Source organism: Anolis sagrei, chromosome 2 (assembly GCF_037176765.1).
Source record: "Anolis sagrei isolate rAnoSag1 chromosome 2, rAnoSag1.mat, whole genome shotgun sequence".
Classification (NCBI taxonomy): domain Eukaryota; kingdom Metazoa; phylum Chordata; class Lepidosauria; order Squamata; family Dactyloidae; genus Anolis; species Anolis sagrei.
Genome location: NC_090022.1, coordinates 9292362 through 9307875, shown reverse-complemented (window position 1 = coordinate 9307875; position 15514 = coordinate 9292362). Strand labels below are relative to the sequence as shown.

Sequence of the window (15514 nt, the reverse complement as noted above, 5' to 3'; positions counted from 1 at the left end):
CCCCAAGACTCCTTCATCTGAGGCTCCCTCATCCAGGGCCTCTCTTGTACTATTTACAAACTTTATGTTCAAGAGACTTTAGAGACTTTAAATAATTGGTCTCTCAGCACTCTTCAATGGGAATAGAAGTGGTTGCACACCTTGTTCTCTCTCCCCGGTTGGAGAATGTGGGGACCCCCAACCAACCAACTCCAGGGGAGGCCAGGCCTGGGCCCCCTTTGGCCCTCCCTCCCTCCCTCCAGGTGTGTTGGGCTTTGGCTCCTCTTCGGCCCTTTGGAGAAGGAAGAAGGTCTGGGAAGAAGGAGGGGGAAGGAGAGGAAGAGGAGGAGGAAGGAAGGAAAGAGAGGAAGGGAGGGAGTCGGGGTCCTAGAGGGGCAGGAAAGGCGGGTCTGGGGGGGAGGCCCACTTCCTTCCTGCCTCTCTAGGAACCACACTCGCTGCCCCTTCACCCTTCCTTGACCCTGGAAGGAGGGGAAGGAGCCCCTCTCTCTCCAAAGCCCTGCAAACAAAGGAATTCTGGTCTGAGGCCATTGGACATTGCCCAGGGGATGCCCAGATGTTTTACCATCCTCTGGGAGGCTTCTCTCATGTCCCCAGATGAGAAGCTGGAGCTGACAGGCGGGAGCTCACCCTGTTGCACCAAACCCCCTGGGCAAAATTATTTGTTCCCTTCGTGCCTGCAGCAGAGAGTTCCAAAGGTCACAGGCCCTCAAAGTGTAATTGTTTGGCTCTGCACATGTTCAGACAATCAGGAAACCAAGTCCAGGCTGCTTCTGATCCCTCAATAAACTGGTTACCCTGAACTCTGTGCTTCTCTCGCCCTTTGTTGTAATGTACTTTTCCCAGCTATCCTGTCTCTTTCCTCCTTTCTCCTCTTTCCAGATAGCTGGTTCCCCCATGAGAAAGCCTCTGAGAGTCTGAGCTCTCTCTGCTCCTTCGATTTCTCTCCTGCCACCCTCCGTGTCTCAGAGCACACTCTCTGGCCTCTTTCGGGACCTAACTCCACCCAGGGATTCTGAAGACTATGCTTTCCAACCTGAGAAACGACGTCTGCCAGGACTGCTGTTCAAAAGGACTTTTTGCCTGCTGAATCATCCTACGTTCTAAGGTGGTTTTCCTTATCTATTCCCATCCTTGCGACGTGTACCAAGTCCCCCTAAAAGCCCATTCCGCATGCTTCCCTTTCCCCAGTATGGAATTGTATTATTTCTATGATTTTCCCTTCCTCATGCCTTGACCTGCATACAAGGGAGCCTGGCTTGGATATCTGTATGTACTTGGGAAAACTATGCCTCCTGTGCACACCGGATCCTCCAAACCCCCGTGTTTTGTCCTTAGGTGTTCCTTTTGCCTTCATATTATATTACATAAAATGTATTATGTTCAGATGCCCCTGGGACCCTCCCCTCCCCCTTTGAATGTCTTTTGTGCAATCATAGTCCTTGGAGACTAGGACGCGGAACAATGGCTTCAAACTACAAGAGAGGAGATTCCATCTGAACATGAGGAAGAACTTCCTGACTGTGAGAGCCGTTCAGCAGTGGAACACTCTGCCCTAGAGTGTGGTGGAGGCTCCTTCTCTGGAAGCTTTTAAACAGAGGCTGGATGGCCATCTGTCAGGGGTGATTTGAATGCAATATTCCTGCTTCCTGGCAGAATGGGGTTGGACTGGATGGCCCATGAGGTCTCTTCCAACTCTTTGATTCTATGATTCTATGTGTTCCTTTGGAGTTAATGGCCTATTATGGAGAGGATACTGTGCTGGGCTGCCTTCACCCATTCCCAGCCTCGCCTCCATCTATGGACTCATCCAGACAAAGGCAACACAATAAAAGTTCCTGGGCAGGACGATGGGTCTTCTGATTGCCCATCTCCTGCCCACCCGGGGTAGTCCTCCATTTGCATTATCGTCTCAGTGTGTGGGACCGCTCACCTCGCGGGAAATACTGTTTGCCTCCACTCATCCCCCTCGCCTCTGCAATTCTACATGATATTGTTATATTCTCTGATTGGATCGCAATATCCTGGAGCCACTAGGCTGCCTCCTTGGAAGAGGCCCTGTCATGCCCACTCCACACACAATGACTCCTTTGGCAGGGTGGAAGGGCCCAAAACCAGTATCCGCCACTTAATCCATTGTCCCCACACTTGCCGGCTGTCTGGCCAAGCCCCCTCTCTGTGGTTGGACAACTCCAGAGGCAGATGGACAGATTGGACAGAGGACCAGCACTTCCTTCCAACCAGATTCCCTCCTCCAATAGGAACCTCTCCCGCTGATGCCTCCTGTGTGGAGGGAATTTCAAAACCTTCAAGGGTATAAAAAAGGGACTGTTTTTCTGTACTGTATCCCAGTTTCTTTGTGTGCTGGTACAGCTGTACCAGAAGCCTAAATTTCCTTTCTATGCATGTGTTTGTTTTGGCCATGCATTTTGCAGCTGGGCGGTTCCTTCCAGGCTGCAGCCATAGGGCCAGCCACCTGCCTATCATCGTTCTTTAGTTCCGCCCCTTTCCCCAGGGTTCTGGGAGGGAAAAGGAAGTTTTTAGTTCAGTCTTGCAGTTTGGAAGCTCAGTTACAGGACGTGAGAGCTTTTCCCACCTGTAGAGAAGCTCCGCTTCTTACAAAGCTCCGGGGGAAAGTAGTCCCATAGCTTCTGGGGAAGACAGTTCTCAAAGAGTAGAGAAATCACACTGGCAACGAAAATCCACAGTTAAAGCAATGGTATTCCCCATAGTCACCTACGGATGTGCGAGCTGGACCATAAGGAAGACTGAGCGAAGGAAGAGAGATGCTTTTGAACTGTGGTGCTGGAGGAAAGTTCAGAGCGTGCCTTGACTGCAAGAAGATCCAACCAGTCCATCCTTCACGAAATAAAGCCCGACTGCTCGTTGGAGGGAAGGAGAGTAGAGGCCAAGATGAAGTACTTTGGCCAGATCAGGAGAAGACAGGAAAGCTTAGAGAAGACAATGATGCTGGGGAAAATGGAAGGAAAAAGGAAGAGGGGCCGACCAATGGCAAGATGGATGGATGGTATCCTTGAAGTGACTGGATTGACCCTGAAGGAGCTGGAGGTGGTGACGGCTGGCAAGGAGCTCTGGCGTGGGCTGGTCCATGAGGTCACGAAGAGTCGGAAACGACTGAACCAATGAACAACAACATCTCTCTCTAAGTCCCACCTCGCAGTTTAAGATCATCCGGGGAGGCCCTGCTCTCACTCCCACCTGCGTCGCAAATACATCTGGCTGGGACGAGAGACAGGGCCTTCTCGTCTGTGGCCCCCGCCTGTGGAACTCGCTTCCCACTGAGGTAAGATTGGCTCCGTCCCTCCTGTCATTTAGGAAGAAATTGAAGTCGTGGTTCTGGGACCAGGCTTTAGGACAACAGGCATAGATAGCACATTGGATATGGAATTAGGTATGGAATTGACTGGCAGGGTGATACAGCTGTTAATACCATTTTTGACTGTTTTAATTAATGTTTTACTTATTGTTTTAATTGTTATTATATTAGGTTCTTGTGGGTTTTATCGGGCTATATGGCCATGTTCTAGAGGCATTTTCTCCTGACGTTTTTTATATTGCTATGTTATTATATTGCTACGTTATACGGAATGGCATCCAATTGCTGCCAAATGTAAGTCGTCCCGAGTCCCCTTTCGAGGGTTAAGAAAGAACGGGATAGAAATACTGGAAATAATAAATCTAGATAAATAAAAATGTAATGTTTGTTTGTGGGATTAACAGAACTCAAAAACCACTGGACAAATTGACACCAAATTTGAACACAAGACACCTATCAGGCCAACGAGTGACCATCACTCATAAAAACGTGGAAAAACACAGCAGAAGAGACCTAAAAATGTCAAAAAAACAAACAAAAACATTACAGCACATGTGCAAAACCATATATATATATATATGTAAACACACACATACACAAATATATGCACACACAAAACACATATACACAGACTGGGCCACAGCAACGTGTGGCGGGGGATGGCTAGTAAATAATAAATCTCCCATCCCACTAAGTATAAAAACCTGTCTCTCCAAGGAGAACAAGTGTCACGTTTACAACTGGACCGCCAGAGGAAGGCCTGGAGTGAGGCCCAAACTGGTCCTGTTCCACTCGGCAGAAGAAGACACAGCATTGATCCCATTTCAGAGGGATTGTATAGAATCCATATAATATTGTTTGTGATTACTGTGAATTTGAACAGTGTAACAGGTTTCTACAATGATTCGCTGAATTCACTTATTTTCTATTTTCTGTGTAAGGGGGCTATTTTGTGGAAGGCACAAGGGTTGGACCCACGACACCAACGGGGGCTTCGACTAAGGAAGCAAAAAATCTGTATTTCTAAGATGGTTAGTTAGATCTATTCTCTCCCTGTCAAACCATTGTTCATTTCTGCCCAACTTTTTAAAAAATAATCTTTATTGAAAGTTTTCCATAGAAACATTTAAAAGCAATTAAGAAAAGATAGAAAAAGTGGGAGAGAGAGAAAAGAAAGAGAGTGTGTGTGTGTGATTCCAGGTGTGGTCCAACCAAGGGAGACTACAGCACGGGTAGCATGACACTAAGAAGAAACTGGTCAAAGAAATGAGTCCAAAATCAAGCCAAGTGTTACTGGAAGCCATTTCATCTGCCATTTCACTGTTGCAAAACATTTTATTAATTTTGTCCCAGCTCTTTGGATGATGTCTCTCCTGAATGTAGTCTGTGACAGTTCAAAAGTTAAGGACCTCAACTAAAACATTTCCCACATGTCCTAGCATTTGCATGTTTTTTAGCCTGTTTATATTCTCTAGTGCTTGTTATGGGTGGACGTCTAAATAAAACATTCCCCATACTTCTGGATCTTTTAAGCTTTCTATCCTTTCTGTAGTTTTCTGTGGGTGTGGACAAAGTAAAACATTTCTCACACTCCTGTCATTTTTAAGGCTTCTGTCCTGTGTGGAGTCTTTTGTGCTTCATCAAATGTGAACTGCAACCAAAACATTTCCCACACTCCTGGCATTGGTATGGCTTCTCTCCTGTGTGGAGTCTTTTGTGGCTCACCAAGGTTGAGAGGCAAGCAAAACATTTCCCACACTCCTGGCATTGGTATGGTTTCTCTCCTGTGTGGCGTCTTTTGTGGCTCACCAAGGCTGAAATTTGAGCAAAACACTTCCCACACTCCTGGCATTGGTATGGCTTCTCTCCTGTGTGGAGTCTTTTGTGGCTCACCAAGTTTGCACTGTGAGCAAAACATTTCCCACACTCCTGGCATTGGTATGGCTTCTCTCCTGTGTGGAGTGTTTTGTGGCTCACCAAGGCTGAACTTTGAGCAAAACATTTCCCACACTCCTGGCATTGGTATGGTTTCTCTCCTGTGTGGAGCCTTTTGTGGCTCACCAAGTTTGCACTGTGAGCAAAATATTTCCCACACTCTTGGCATTGGTATGGCTTCTCTCCTGTGTGGAGTGTTTTGTGGCTCACCAAGGCTGAACTTCGAGCAAAACATTTCCCACACTCCTGGCATTGGTATGGCTTCTCTCCTGTGTGGAGTCTTTTGTGGTTCACTAAATGTGAACTGCAAGCAAAACATTTCCCACACTCCTCGCACTGGTATGGTTTCTCTCCTGTGTGGAGTCTTTTGTGGCTCATCAAGGCTGACTGGTCAGCAAAACATTTCCCACAATCCTGACATTGGTATGGCTTCTCTCCTGTGTGGAGTCTTTTGTGGCTCATCAAGTTTGAACTTTGAGCAAAACATTTCCCACACTCCTGGCATTGGTATGGTTTCTCTCCTGTGTGGAGTCTTTTGTGGCTCATCAAGGTTGAACGGTTAGCAAAACATTTCCCACACTCCTGGCATTGGTATGGCTTCTCTCCTGTGTGGAGTCTTTTGTGGCTCATCAAGGCTGAACGGTTAGCAAAACATTTCCCACACTCCTGGCATTGGTATGGTTTCTCTCCTGTGTGGAGTCTTTTGTGGCTCATCAAGGTTGAACAGTTAGCAAAACATTTCCCACACTCCTGGCATTGGTATGGTTTCTCTCCTGTGTGGAGTCTTTTGTGGCTCATCAAGGCTGAACGGTTAGCAAAACATTTCCCACACTCCTGGCATTGGTATGGCTTCTCTCCTGTGTGGAGTCTTTTGTGTCTCAGCAAGTTTGAACTTTGAGCAAAACATTTTCCACACTCCTGACATTGGTATGGTTTCTCTCCTGTGTGGAGTCTTTTGTGGCTCATCAAGGTTGAAGAGTTAGCAAAACATTTCCCACACTCCTGGCATTGGTATGGTTTCTCTCCTGTGTGGGATCTCCAGTGGTCTATAAGTTGTGTGTTCTGAGTAAAACATTTCCCACACTTCTGGCACTTGTACCCTTTCTTTCCTGTGTGAAGCTTTCTGTGCCTCATCAATTGTGAACTGGATGCAAAACACTTTCCATTTTTCTGGCATCTATATGGTTCCTGTCCTGTGTTAAATTGCTCATGTTTCACCAAGGCTGGACTCTGCGTAAAAGATGTCCCACACTCCTGGCTTATGATATCGTCAGTTCCTTGAAAGATTTCTTCTTGGCTCCGATGTGGAAATTTGTAATCAGCAATACATTTTGATGATATTCTCCATTTACAATGGCTTCCCACAGCACTGATTGTCTTGTGAAGTATAAGTCCCATATTTTGCGTAAAACATTGTCCACATACATTGCATTTGTAGGGCCTTTCTCTGGCAGAATCTCCATTTTCACTGTGAGTTTGCTGGTGTCCAGGAAGGTCCCCGTTGTGTCCCAAATGCGTCCTGTGTTTGGTGCACACATTGCTCTTCTTCCAGTTATCTGCTGGGAAGAAGAAGGGCAGAAACAATAATTCCTCAGCGTGAGTGATGAGGACTCTGAGGAAATGGGATAAGGAGTGGATTGAAAGGATTCCTAAAACAGCCTAAACATAGAAGTAGAGAAGATATTACTGTTGTCGTTTCCCCCCCCCTCCCCACCCCCTTTGTTCAGTCAAGGTGGACCCTGTGTGACTGCCTGGAGCCTCGAAGAGAGAGTGAGTGACACATGCTCCAGAGGCTCCCTGTTGCTCAGCCCAGTCCAGGTTTGTATTCTGTCTCCTTCTCTCGGGGGGGAATGGATGCCTTTTCCCTTCACATCCAAAGGCTTTGCTTTTTCTCTCGCTTAAGACTTTCCCTTCTTCCCTCCTTTTTATTTCTCTCCCCAACCTCCAGTTCTCTCTTCCCATCTTCAGATAAGGTTGGGTTTTTCTACTCTAACGTAGAAGGTCCCAGACCGAATTCTGGAGGGCTGCAGAGATGGTTCTGCTTTGACCATCAACTACTGAATGGGACACTGACAGTTTTTGGAAGTTTGCTGCAAATGTGAGTTCCAAAGGGATAGATTTGCCTGACAAAGTTGGAAATATGCAAGATAGGGACTGTGGAGAAAAAGAGGAAAACAACCACGAAGGCCAAGAAGGGAGAAAAAAAGGAAAGTCTGCAGGACTCAGCCAGAGATAGTGGCGAACGTACCATTGGAAAGAGAGGGGCCTAGAGTGGGATTACTGCTAGATGCCTCTCCCAGGGCACAAACCACCCCGAGCCCCCATCATTCCCAATCACATAACATAGACTGCATGATTTTACAAGTCCCCATAATGCTGATGACTGAGGTCGTGGGCTGTTTGTGTGCTGGGAGAGGCAACGCAGAAAGAGAGCTTAGCCGTCAGACATGCAAAGGCCAGCCTGCCTGGTTGGGAGGAAAAACTCAGCTGAATACCACATCAGTAAAAACATGTATAGCCGCCTCTGTGTATCTGAAGCCAGGGAAGTTTGTTCTTTTTGAGGATCCATTCTCTGGCCCCTCTTTCCAGCCAATCTGCTTCCTCGCTCTCCCAGCCTCTCTTTTTCTCTCTTTCTTTCTCTCTCTCTCTCTCACTATTCCACCTCCAGAGGCAGAATTCATAATATGCTCCCTGTGCCTTTAAGGGTAAGGGGGTGGAGTGGGGAGAGGAGCTCAATCCTGCTTTAGAATGACAATTTTGACAGTTAGGAAATCAGCTGGAGTTTAATATTGGAAGGCAGCAGAGGGGCAGAAAGAGCACAAGAAGAAGTCCTAGTATAGCTTTATTATCGTTATGTAATCATAAAGAATTGAAAAAGAGCACAAGGATCCACGTCACATCGGAGTTAATAGGAAGTGAAATAATATAGATAGTACAGTCAGGGATGGATAGATAGATAGATATATCATTTAGATAAAAATTAGATATAGTAGTGACATAGTGGCGTAGAGTTGGATATACAGTGTTCCCTCACTTATCGCTGGTGTTATGTTCCAGGACCACCCGCAAAAAGTGCAAATCCGCAAAGTAGGAACACTATCTTTATTTTAATGTATAAATATTAAAATAAATATATATATATATTCTATACATTAAAATAAAGATAGTGTTCCTACGATTCCACCAGAGCTGCCTCCGGAAAATCCGGCAAATCTCTTGGGAAGACAAGCGGACAAACGTCAGCGTGCTGGAAGAAGCAAAGACCACCAGCAGTGAAGCGATGCTCCTCCGCCATCAACTCCGCTGGGCCGGCCACGTTGTCCGGATGCCTGACCAAGGTCTCCCAAAGCAGTTGCTCTACTCTGAACTTAAGAACGGAAAACGGAACGTTGGTGGACAGGAAAAGAGATTTAAAGATGGCCTCAAAGCCAACCTTAAAAACTCTAGCATAGACAGATGAGAACTGGGAAGCCCTGGCCCTTGACCGCTCCAGCTGGAGGTCAGCTGTGACTAGCAGTGCTGCAGAATTCGAGGAGGCACGAGTGGAGGGTGAAAGAGAAATGTGCCAGGAGGAAGGCGCGTCAAGCCAACCCCGACCAGGATCGCCTTCCAACTGGAAACCAATGCCTTCACTGTGGGAGAAGATGCAGGTCAAGAATAGGGCTCCACAGCCACCTACGAACCCACAAGAATATTAGAAGACCATTTTACTTGTCCAATGAGGGATCGCCTAAGTAAGTAAGTAAGTAAGTGTTCCTACTATATTTAGAGTTATACAATATTTTAAGTCTTCCCATTGGAGTGTGAATGGGTGCCAACACCACTGTGACTCAGGCACCAAGTCCATGTGACATTTCTGTCCTATATTTCCAACCAAAGCCCTGCCTTGAGAACTCTCAGAGATTGGGATGATGGAGGATCCTGCTCCCACCAGAGAGCTGCTGACTGGGATGCTGCATTTTGAAACAGAAATCCCCAGGAATGAGGGGGCCTTACCAAGAGAGTCCACCATCCCATGAATCTCCTCCATGATCTGCATGTGCAAGGCTTTCTGATCAGGATCCAGGAGAACCCACTCTTCCAGGGGGAAAGGGACAGCCACCTCCTCAAAGGCAATTGGGCCCTGGAGGGAAAAGAAAGAGAAATCCTTCTCACCTGAGACTTGTATACCTGTGCATCTCACTGCTGGCTCATGTCCAACTTGTGGTCTACTAACACTCCAAGATCCCTTTCACATGGACTGTTGTCAAGCCAGATGTTACCCATGCTGTGTCTATGCATTGTGTATTTCCTACATTCCTCTTTGCTGAAATTAATTTTTAGTTTTCAACCAGCTCTCTAACATGTTGAAGCCATTTTGAATTCTGATCCTCATTTGGTCTCATCTGCAAACATGATAAGCATGCCCTCTGAACCTTCATCCAAGTCAATAAGAAAGGTGTGGAACAGCACTGGGCCCAGGACAGAACCCCCAAAAGAGCCCTGCAGCACTCCTCCCTTCTTTCCAGGACGAAGAGGAACCGCTGGTGAGCACCCCTTGTCCATTCTGGAAGACAGAGACACTCTTTGCCTCCTCCACTCTGGTCAGACTTCTTCCGTTCTCCGGGAGTTCTCAAAGATTGTTGCCAGTGGTTCTGAAATTTCTTCTGCGAGTTCCTTCAGGACTCTTGGGTGTCATTCCTGTGGCCCTGGAGACCTGAATTCATTGAGAGTGCCCAGCTATTCCTGGATGGCTTTTTTACCTATTTTGGGTTGCATTTCCCCTATTACGCCATCTGCTCCCTCTTGCTCAAGCAGAATACTGATTCCCTTTTGGGAGAGGACTGAGGCCACGTTCTCCCTCTTCCTCGTCCCGTTTGCATCTCACCACCTTCTCCAGGCACAGACCCTGTCACTTCTTCATTTTTCCTTCTACTGACACAACCAAAGAACCCACTTTTTATTGTTTTTAATATCTCTGGCAAACCTGATCTCATTTTCTGTTCTGCCTTGTCTGGTTAGTTGTCTGAAATCCTTGGTGATTTCCCCCCTTTTCCATTTCTTGTAGATGTTCCTTTTAAATCTTAGCTCACTTCTTTGGACATCCATTCTGGTTTCTTTAGATTTCTTTTATATTTTTTCCTCCTTGTTGCCACTGTTTGCAATTGTGCCTTCAGTATCTCGCTTTTAAGAAACTCCCATTCGATCTTTTCTGTTTCAAGAGATGTTTGATGATGAAGCCTGGAAGAAACGACCCCCAGGCAGCTCCCTTCCTCCTCTCCCAGGAATCCTTCTGCTTACCTGATTCACTTCCACTCCATCACAAAAGGGAAGAAACGACTGAGGATTCGGCAACATCATTCCAGCCCCTGAGATGATAGAACAAGGTGTGGAAAACTGATCACATAAACATGTCTCAGAGGTTGCAATTACAGTCCTATAAAGAAACCTATGACAAAATGACCCTATGAACACAGGAGCATTCAACAGCCCAAGAAGTAGTGCTGTGAGTAGGTTGAAAGGAAATGAGTCCTGGGCTTGGTATTTCGATTGACTAAAGTTACTGTTTGTCTGCTTGTCTTCCAGCACAATTTCAGGGCTCATCTTAGGTTTGGGTGAATGGTCCAGCATTTCAAATCCAGACTGACAGTTTTGGAACACAATACACCAGACATCACAATTGTTGAAAAGAAAAAAGGCTGGAGTATTGATGTCACCATATTGGGTGACAGTCGCATTGAGGAAAAACAACAGGAAAAGCTAAGCCATTATCAAGACCTCAAAATTGAACTGCAAAGGCAACAACCAGTACAGGTGGTCCCAGTGGTCATGGGCACACTGGGTGCCGTGCCAAAAGATCTCAGCCGGCATTTGGAAACAAGACACATTGACAAAATCACAATCTGTCAGCTGCAAAAGGCCACCTGACTTGGATCTGCGTGCATCATTCAGAAATACATCACACAGTCCTACACACTTGGGAAGTGTTCGACTTGTGATTTTGTGATATGAAATCCAGGATAGAAATCTTGTTTGCTGTGACATACTGTGGTTTTGTATCAGTAAAATTTTATTTCTTATCTGCCTCTCCGTGTGGCTACACATTACAACTGATTTTCTATGAAATACATATTAAAGTACATAAAGCAGATACAAAAGAAAGGATGTGAGTTTAAGATATACACCCATCTCAAGGCCATAAGATCCTGCATGTGCACCTTCTCAAGTTTAAACCGTGGATGTGCTACAATCCCCCTGAAGGGGGGATTTCCACTGGCATAAAACACCAAAACTCCCAGAAGCGTTCCTTCTTACCCTGCCAGGCTGCAGCCCCCTCTCCTTCCTCTCCTTCCTCTCCTTCCTGCTTCAGCTCCTTCTGCTGGAGGCTCTGCGTGGTGTCCGAGTGAGGCTTTTCTGATGAAGGGACATCAGGTTGGACTTCCATGCAGTTATTTTGGGCCTGGAAGAGTAGATAGCATTTCAGAAGTAGTACAGAGAATTTTCAAAAATATCACAGACATATGTGCAGAAACTGCATGGATTTTTTTAAAAGAGTAACTTCTGAGATGGCCACCTAACTAATGCTACACTCCCCCTCCTGACGTTTCCAGTGTGATATCCGGGGTCAACAAATTTGAATAGATCAGCAATCCAGCTTACAGTGGATATGGAGGGGAGAGCAGGGGGGCCAGAGCAGGTGGTAAAAGAGGCCGAGGGAGCAAAGTCCGGCTTCTCCCTCACGTCAGTCCCATCTTGGAAGGAAGGCAGGATGTTTAATCTCTCCATCAGTCCCAAGGTGAAACCCAAGAGGCAATGCTCTCACCTGTCCTTCCTGCTTCTCGTCCTCTGCCCGACTCAGGAGGAAGCCTTCCGCCAGGGCCACCGCCTGGGAAGAGGTCTCTGCCCCACACTCTCGGACCCAGCTCCCCATCTCTGGGGGCAGGATGCTCAGGAACCGCTCCAGGATCACCAGGTCCAGCATCTCCGCCTTGGTGTGTTGCTCTGGCTTCAGCCACTGGCGGCAGAGAGAGTGGAGGCGGCTGCAAACCTCTCTGGGTCCCTCGCCCTCTCGGAAGGAGGAATGCCTGAAGCGCTGGCGCTGTGTGTCTGCATCCAGGAACGTCTGTGTAGTTCCTTCCCAGGATTCCCCACTGCTCCCAGAGGCCTTGCCTGCTTCAGGTCCAGGTGAGTTGGGTCTCTCCATGTTGGAACCACTCTTTGATGAAGAACCCAACCGTATCCGAGATGCCTTTCCTCCCTCTTCTCTCAAGGGAAAGAAATCCCTCAACAGGCGCTACTCCAAAATGCTCAGGCAACCCTCACATTTCCTCTGTGAAAAGAAAGGCAGAAGGAATCAAGAAGAAAGGGAAGAACTCTGGAAAGAAATGACTAAAACTTACCAGGAGTCACACCATCAAAATCATTTTAACAAAATTATATACAGATGGCACAGAACTCCTGAAAAACTGTGAAAGAGCTTTTCAAAGATCCAACGTATGTTGGGAATGGAAACAAGTAACTGGAACTTCCTCTCAAAGAGTTCTGGATAAAAATCCACAGAGACACGGAAATTAGACTAAAGCACAAACTCCCATTAAAACCAGAACTTTTTCTCCTGGGATTGTGAGACAAACAAACATGGAAACTAGTTTCTTGTGGGTTTTTTCGGGCTGTATGGCCATGTTCTAGAGGCATTTTCTCCTGACGTTTTGCCTGCATGTATGGCAAGCATCCTCAGAGGTAATGAGCTCTGTTGGAATTAGGAAAATGGGTTTATATATCTGTGGAATGACTGGGGTGGGGCAAAGGGAAAGAGCTCTTCTCTGCTGGAGCTAGGCGTGAATGTTTCAACTGACCACCTTCATTAGCATTTGAATTTATTTATTTATTTTATTTACATCACTTATATCCCGCCCATATCAGCCCGCAGGCGACTCAGGGCAGTCTACATATCGGCACAATTCGATGCCATCAATACAATACAAAAGCAAAAACAATTAAGTGCAATTAGACAAAAAAGACAGTGTAATAACAATTTAAAAAGAGCTATATCCTCTCATTCCAATCCTCGTCCATTTCATCGTCTTGGCCGTTCCTGCGTCATTCTCTATCTCAAGCTTGACTATCTATTCCGGGGTTCCGAATGCCTGCTCGAAGAGCCAGGTTTTCACTCTCTTACGAAAGGTCAGGAGGGAGGGGGCTGATCTAATATCCCTAGGCAGGGAGTTCCACAGCCGAGGGGCCACCACAGAGAAGGCCCTGTCTCTCGTCCCCGCCAAACGTGCTTGCGAAGCAGACGGGATCGAGAGCAGGGCCTCCTCAGATGATCTTAACTTCCTGGAGGGTTCGTAGGAAGAGATGCATTTGGATAGGTAGGCTGGGCCAGAACCGTTGAAGGCCTGGCTGAGCCTGGGGGAATCTTTTGTTGAGAGGTGTTAAGATGTGCCTGGTTGTTTCCTCTCTGTTGTTTTGCTGTTGTAATTTTAGAGTTTTTTTTAATACTGGTAGCCAGATTTTGTTCATTTTCATGGTCTCCTCCTTTCTGTCGAAATTGTCCACATGCTTGTGGATTTCAATGGCTTCTCTGTGTAGCCTGACATGGTGGTTGTTGGTGTGGTCCAGCATTTCTGTGTTCTCAAATAATATGGACCACGCCAACAACCACCATACGCAAAATTATGGAAACAAGAAGACATGGCAACACCAGGAAATTGGATGGAAATGCCCCAAAATGGAGAAATTAACTCTGGCTGCAAAACAAACCAATACTCACAAACTTGAAGAATGGAAACCCTTCAGTGGATGTCTCAAGAAGCAAAGGAAGGGGAGCAGAGCAGGGAGTGTGGACTGGAATGGCGTGGTCTAGAGAATGGGAAGAAGACTCACCGGAAGGAGGAGGAGAGGAAAAGGAGAAGGAGGAAGGAAACCAGGAGGAGGAAGAGGAAGGAGAGGCCAAAGGGGACACTCTCCTCTCCCAGCCGGGCAAGGAAGGGTTAAGGGGAGGGAGTCTGGTTCCTAGAGGGGCAGGAAAGGTGATATAAGGAGGCCCACTTCCTCCCTGCCTCTCTAGGAAGACCACACTCTCTCCCCTTAACCCTTTCTTGACCCTGGAAGGAGGGGAAAGAGCCTCTCTCTCTCCAAAGCCCTGGAAACAAAGGAGGAAAGATGGTTTTGTCTTTTTTGTATGAAGAATGACTTGAGAAGCTGCAAGTTACTTCTGGTTGCCCAGGGGAGGTTTCACCACCCTGTGGGAGGCTTCTGTCATGTCCCCACATGAGAAGCTGGAGCTGCCAGACGGGAGCTCACCCTGCTCCCCAGAATCGAACCACAGACCTTTCAGTCAGCAGTCCTGGCGGCACAAGAGATTAGAATCAAACCCACCGCAGAGGATCTGGCCCACCTTACTTGTCCGAACGCATCTCCCTCTACGTCCCGCCTCGCAGGTTAAGATCACCCGGGGAGGCCCTGCTCTCGCTCGCACCGGCGTCGCAAATACGTCTGGCGGGGACGAGAGACAGGGCCTTCTCGGCTGTGGCCCCCCGCCTGTGGAACTAGCTTCCCACCGAGGCAAGATCGGCTCCGTCCCTCCTGTCATTTAGGAAGAAATTGTGGTCCTGGGACCAGGCTTTAGGACTAGATAGCACATTGGACATGAAATTAGATATGGAATTGGCTGGAATGGTGATACAGCTGTTAATACTGTTTTTGACTGTTTTAATGAATGTTTTACTTATTGTTTTCATTGTTATTATATTGCTCTGTTATATGTAATGGCATCAAATTGCTTCACAATGTAAGTCGGGGGTTGAGAATGAACGGGATATTAATATTGGAAATAATAACTCTAGATGAATAAAAATGTAATGTTTGTTTGTGGGATTAACATAACTCAAAAACCACTGGACAAATTGACATCAAATTTGGACACAAGACACCTATCAGGTCAACGAGTGACCATCACTCATAAAAACATGGAAAAACACAGCAGAAGAGACTTAAAAAGCCAAAAAACAAACAAACAAAAAAACCACATTACAGCACATGTGAAAAACCACATATATACACAAACACACATATACACAAATATACACACACAAAACACATACACACAGACTGAGCCACAGCAACGTGTGGCAGGAGAGGGCTAGTAAATAATAAATCCCCCATCCCACTAAGTACAAAAACCTGTCTCTCTAAGAAGGAGAACAAGTGTCACGTTTGACCGCCAGAGGAAGGCCTGGAGTGAGGCCCAAACCGGTCCTG

General features: G+C 46.8%; 1 protein-coding gene across 1 annotated transcript; it reads right to left on the bottom strand.

Moving 5' to 3' along the window:
• Positions 1-4420: 4420 nt before the first annotated feature.
• On the bottom strand, positions 4421-14270 carry LOC132766061 (zinc finger protein 665-like). Its single transcript, XM_067465168.1, has 6 exons — positions 14025-14270; positions 12075-12581; positions 11567-11711; positions 10553-10620; positions 9269-9395; positions 4421-6831 (listed from the first exon to the last, which is right to left on the bottom strand). The coding sequence occupies exons 2-6, from the start codon at positions 12453-12455 to the stop codon at positions 4940-4942; spliced, it is 2613 nt and encodes an 870-aa protein (XP_067321269.1). The 5' UTR covers positions 12456-12581; positions 14025-14270; the 3' UTR covers positions 4421-4939.
• Between the last annotated feature and the right edge of the window lie 1244 nt (positions 14271-15514).

Bases quoted from the DNA above. Each gene is read 5' to 3' on its own strand.
- LOC132766061 (XM_067465168.1), bottom strand. From the start codon at position 12,455: ATGGAGAGACCCAACTCACCTGGACCTGAAGCAGGCAAGGCCTCTGGG. The intron at 11,712-12,074 runs GTGAGAGCATTG...CTACTCTTCCAG, and splicing joins ACGAGAAGCAGGAAGGACAG to GCCCAAAATAACTGCATGGA. The intron at 6,832-9,268 runs GTAAGGCCCCCT...TCTTCTTCCCAG, and splicing joins TGGGATGGTGGACTCTCTTG to CAGATAACTGGAAGAAGAGC.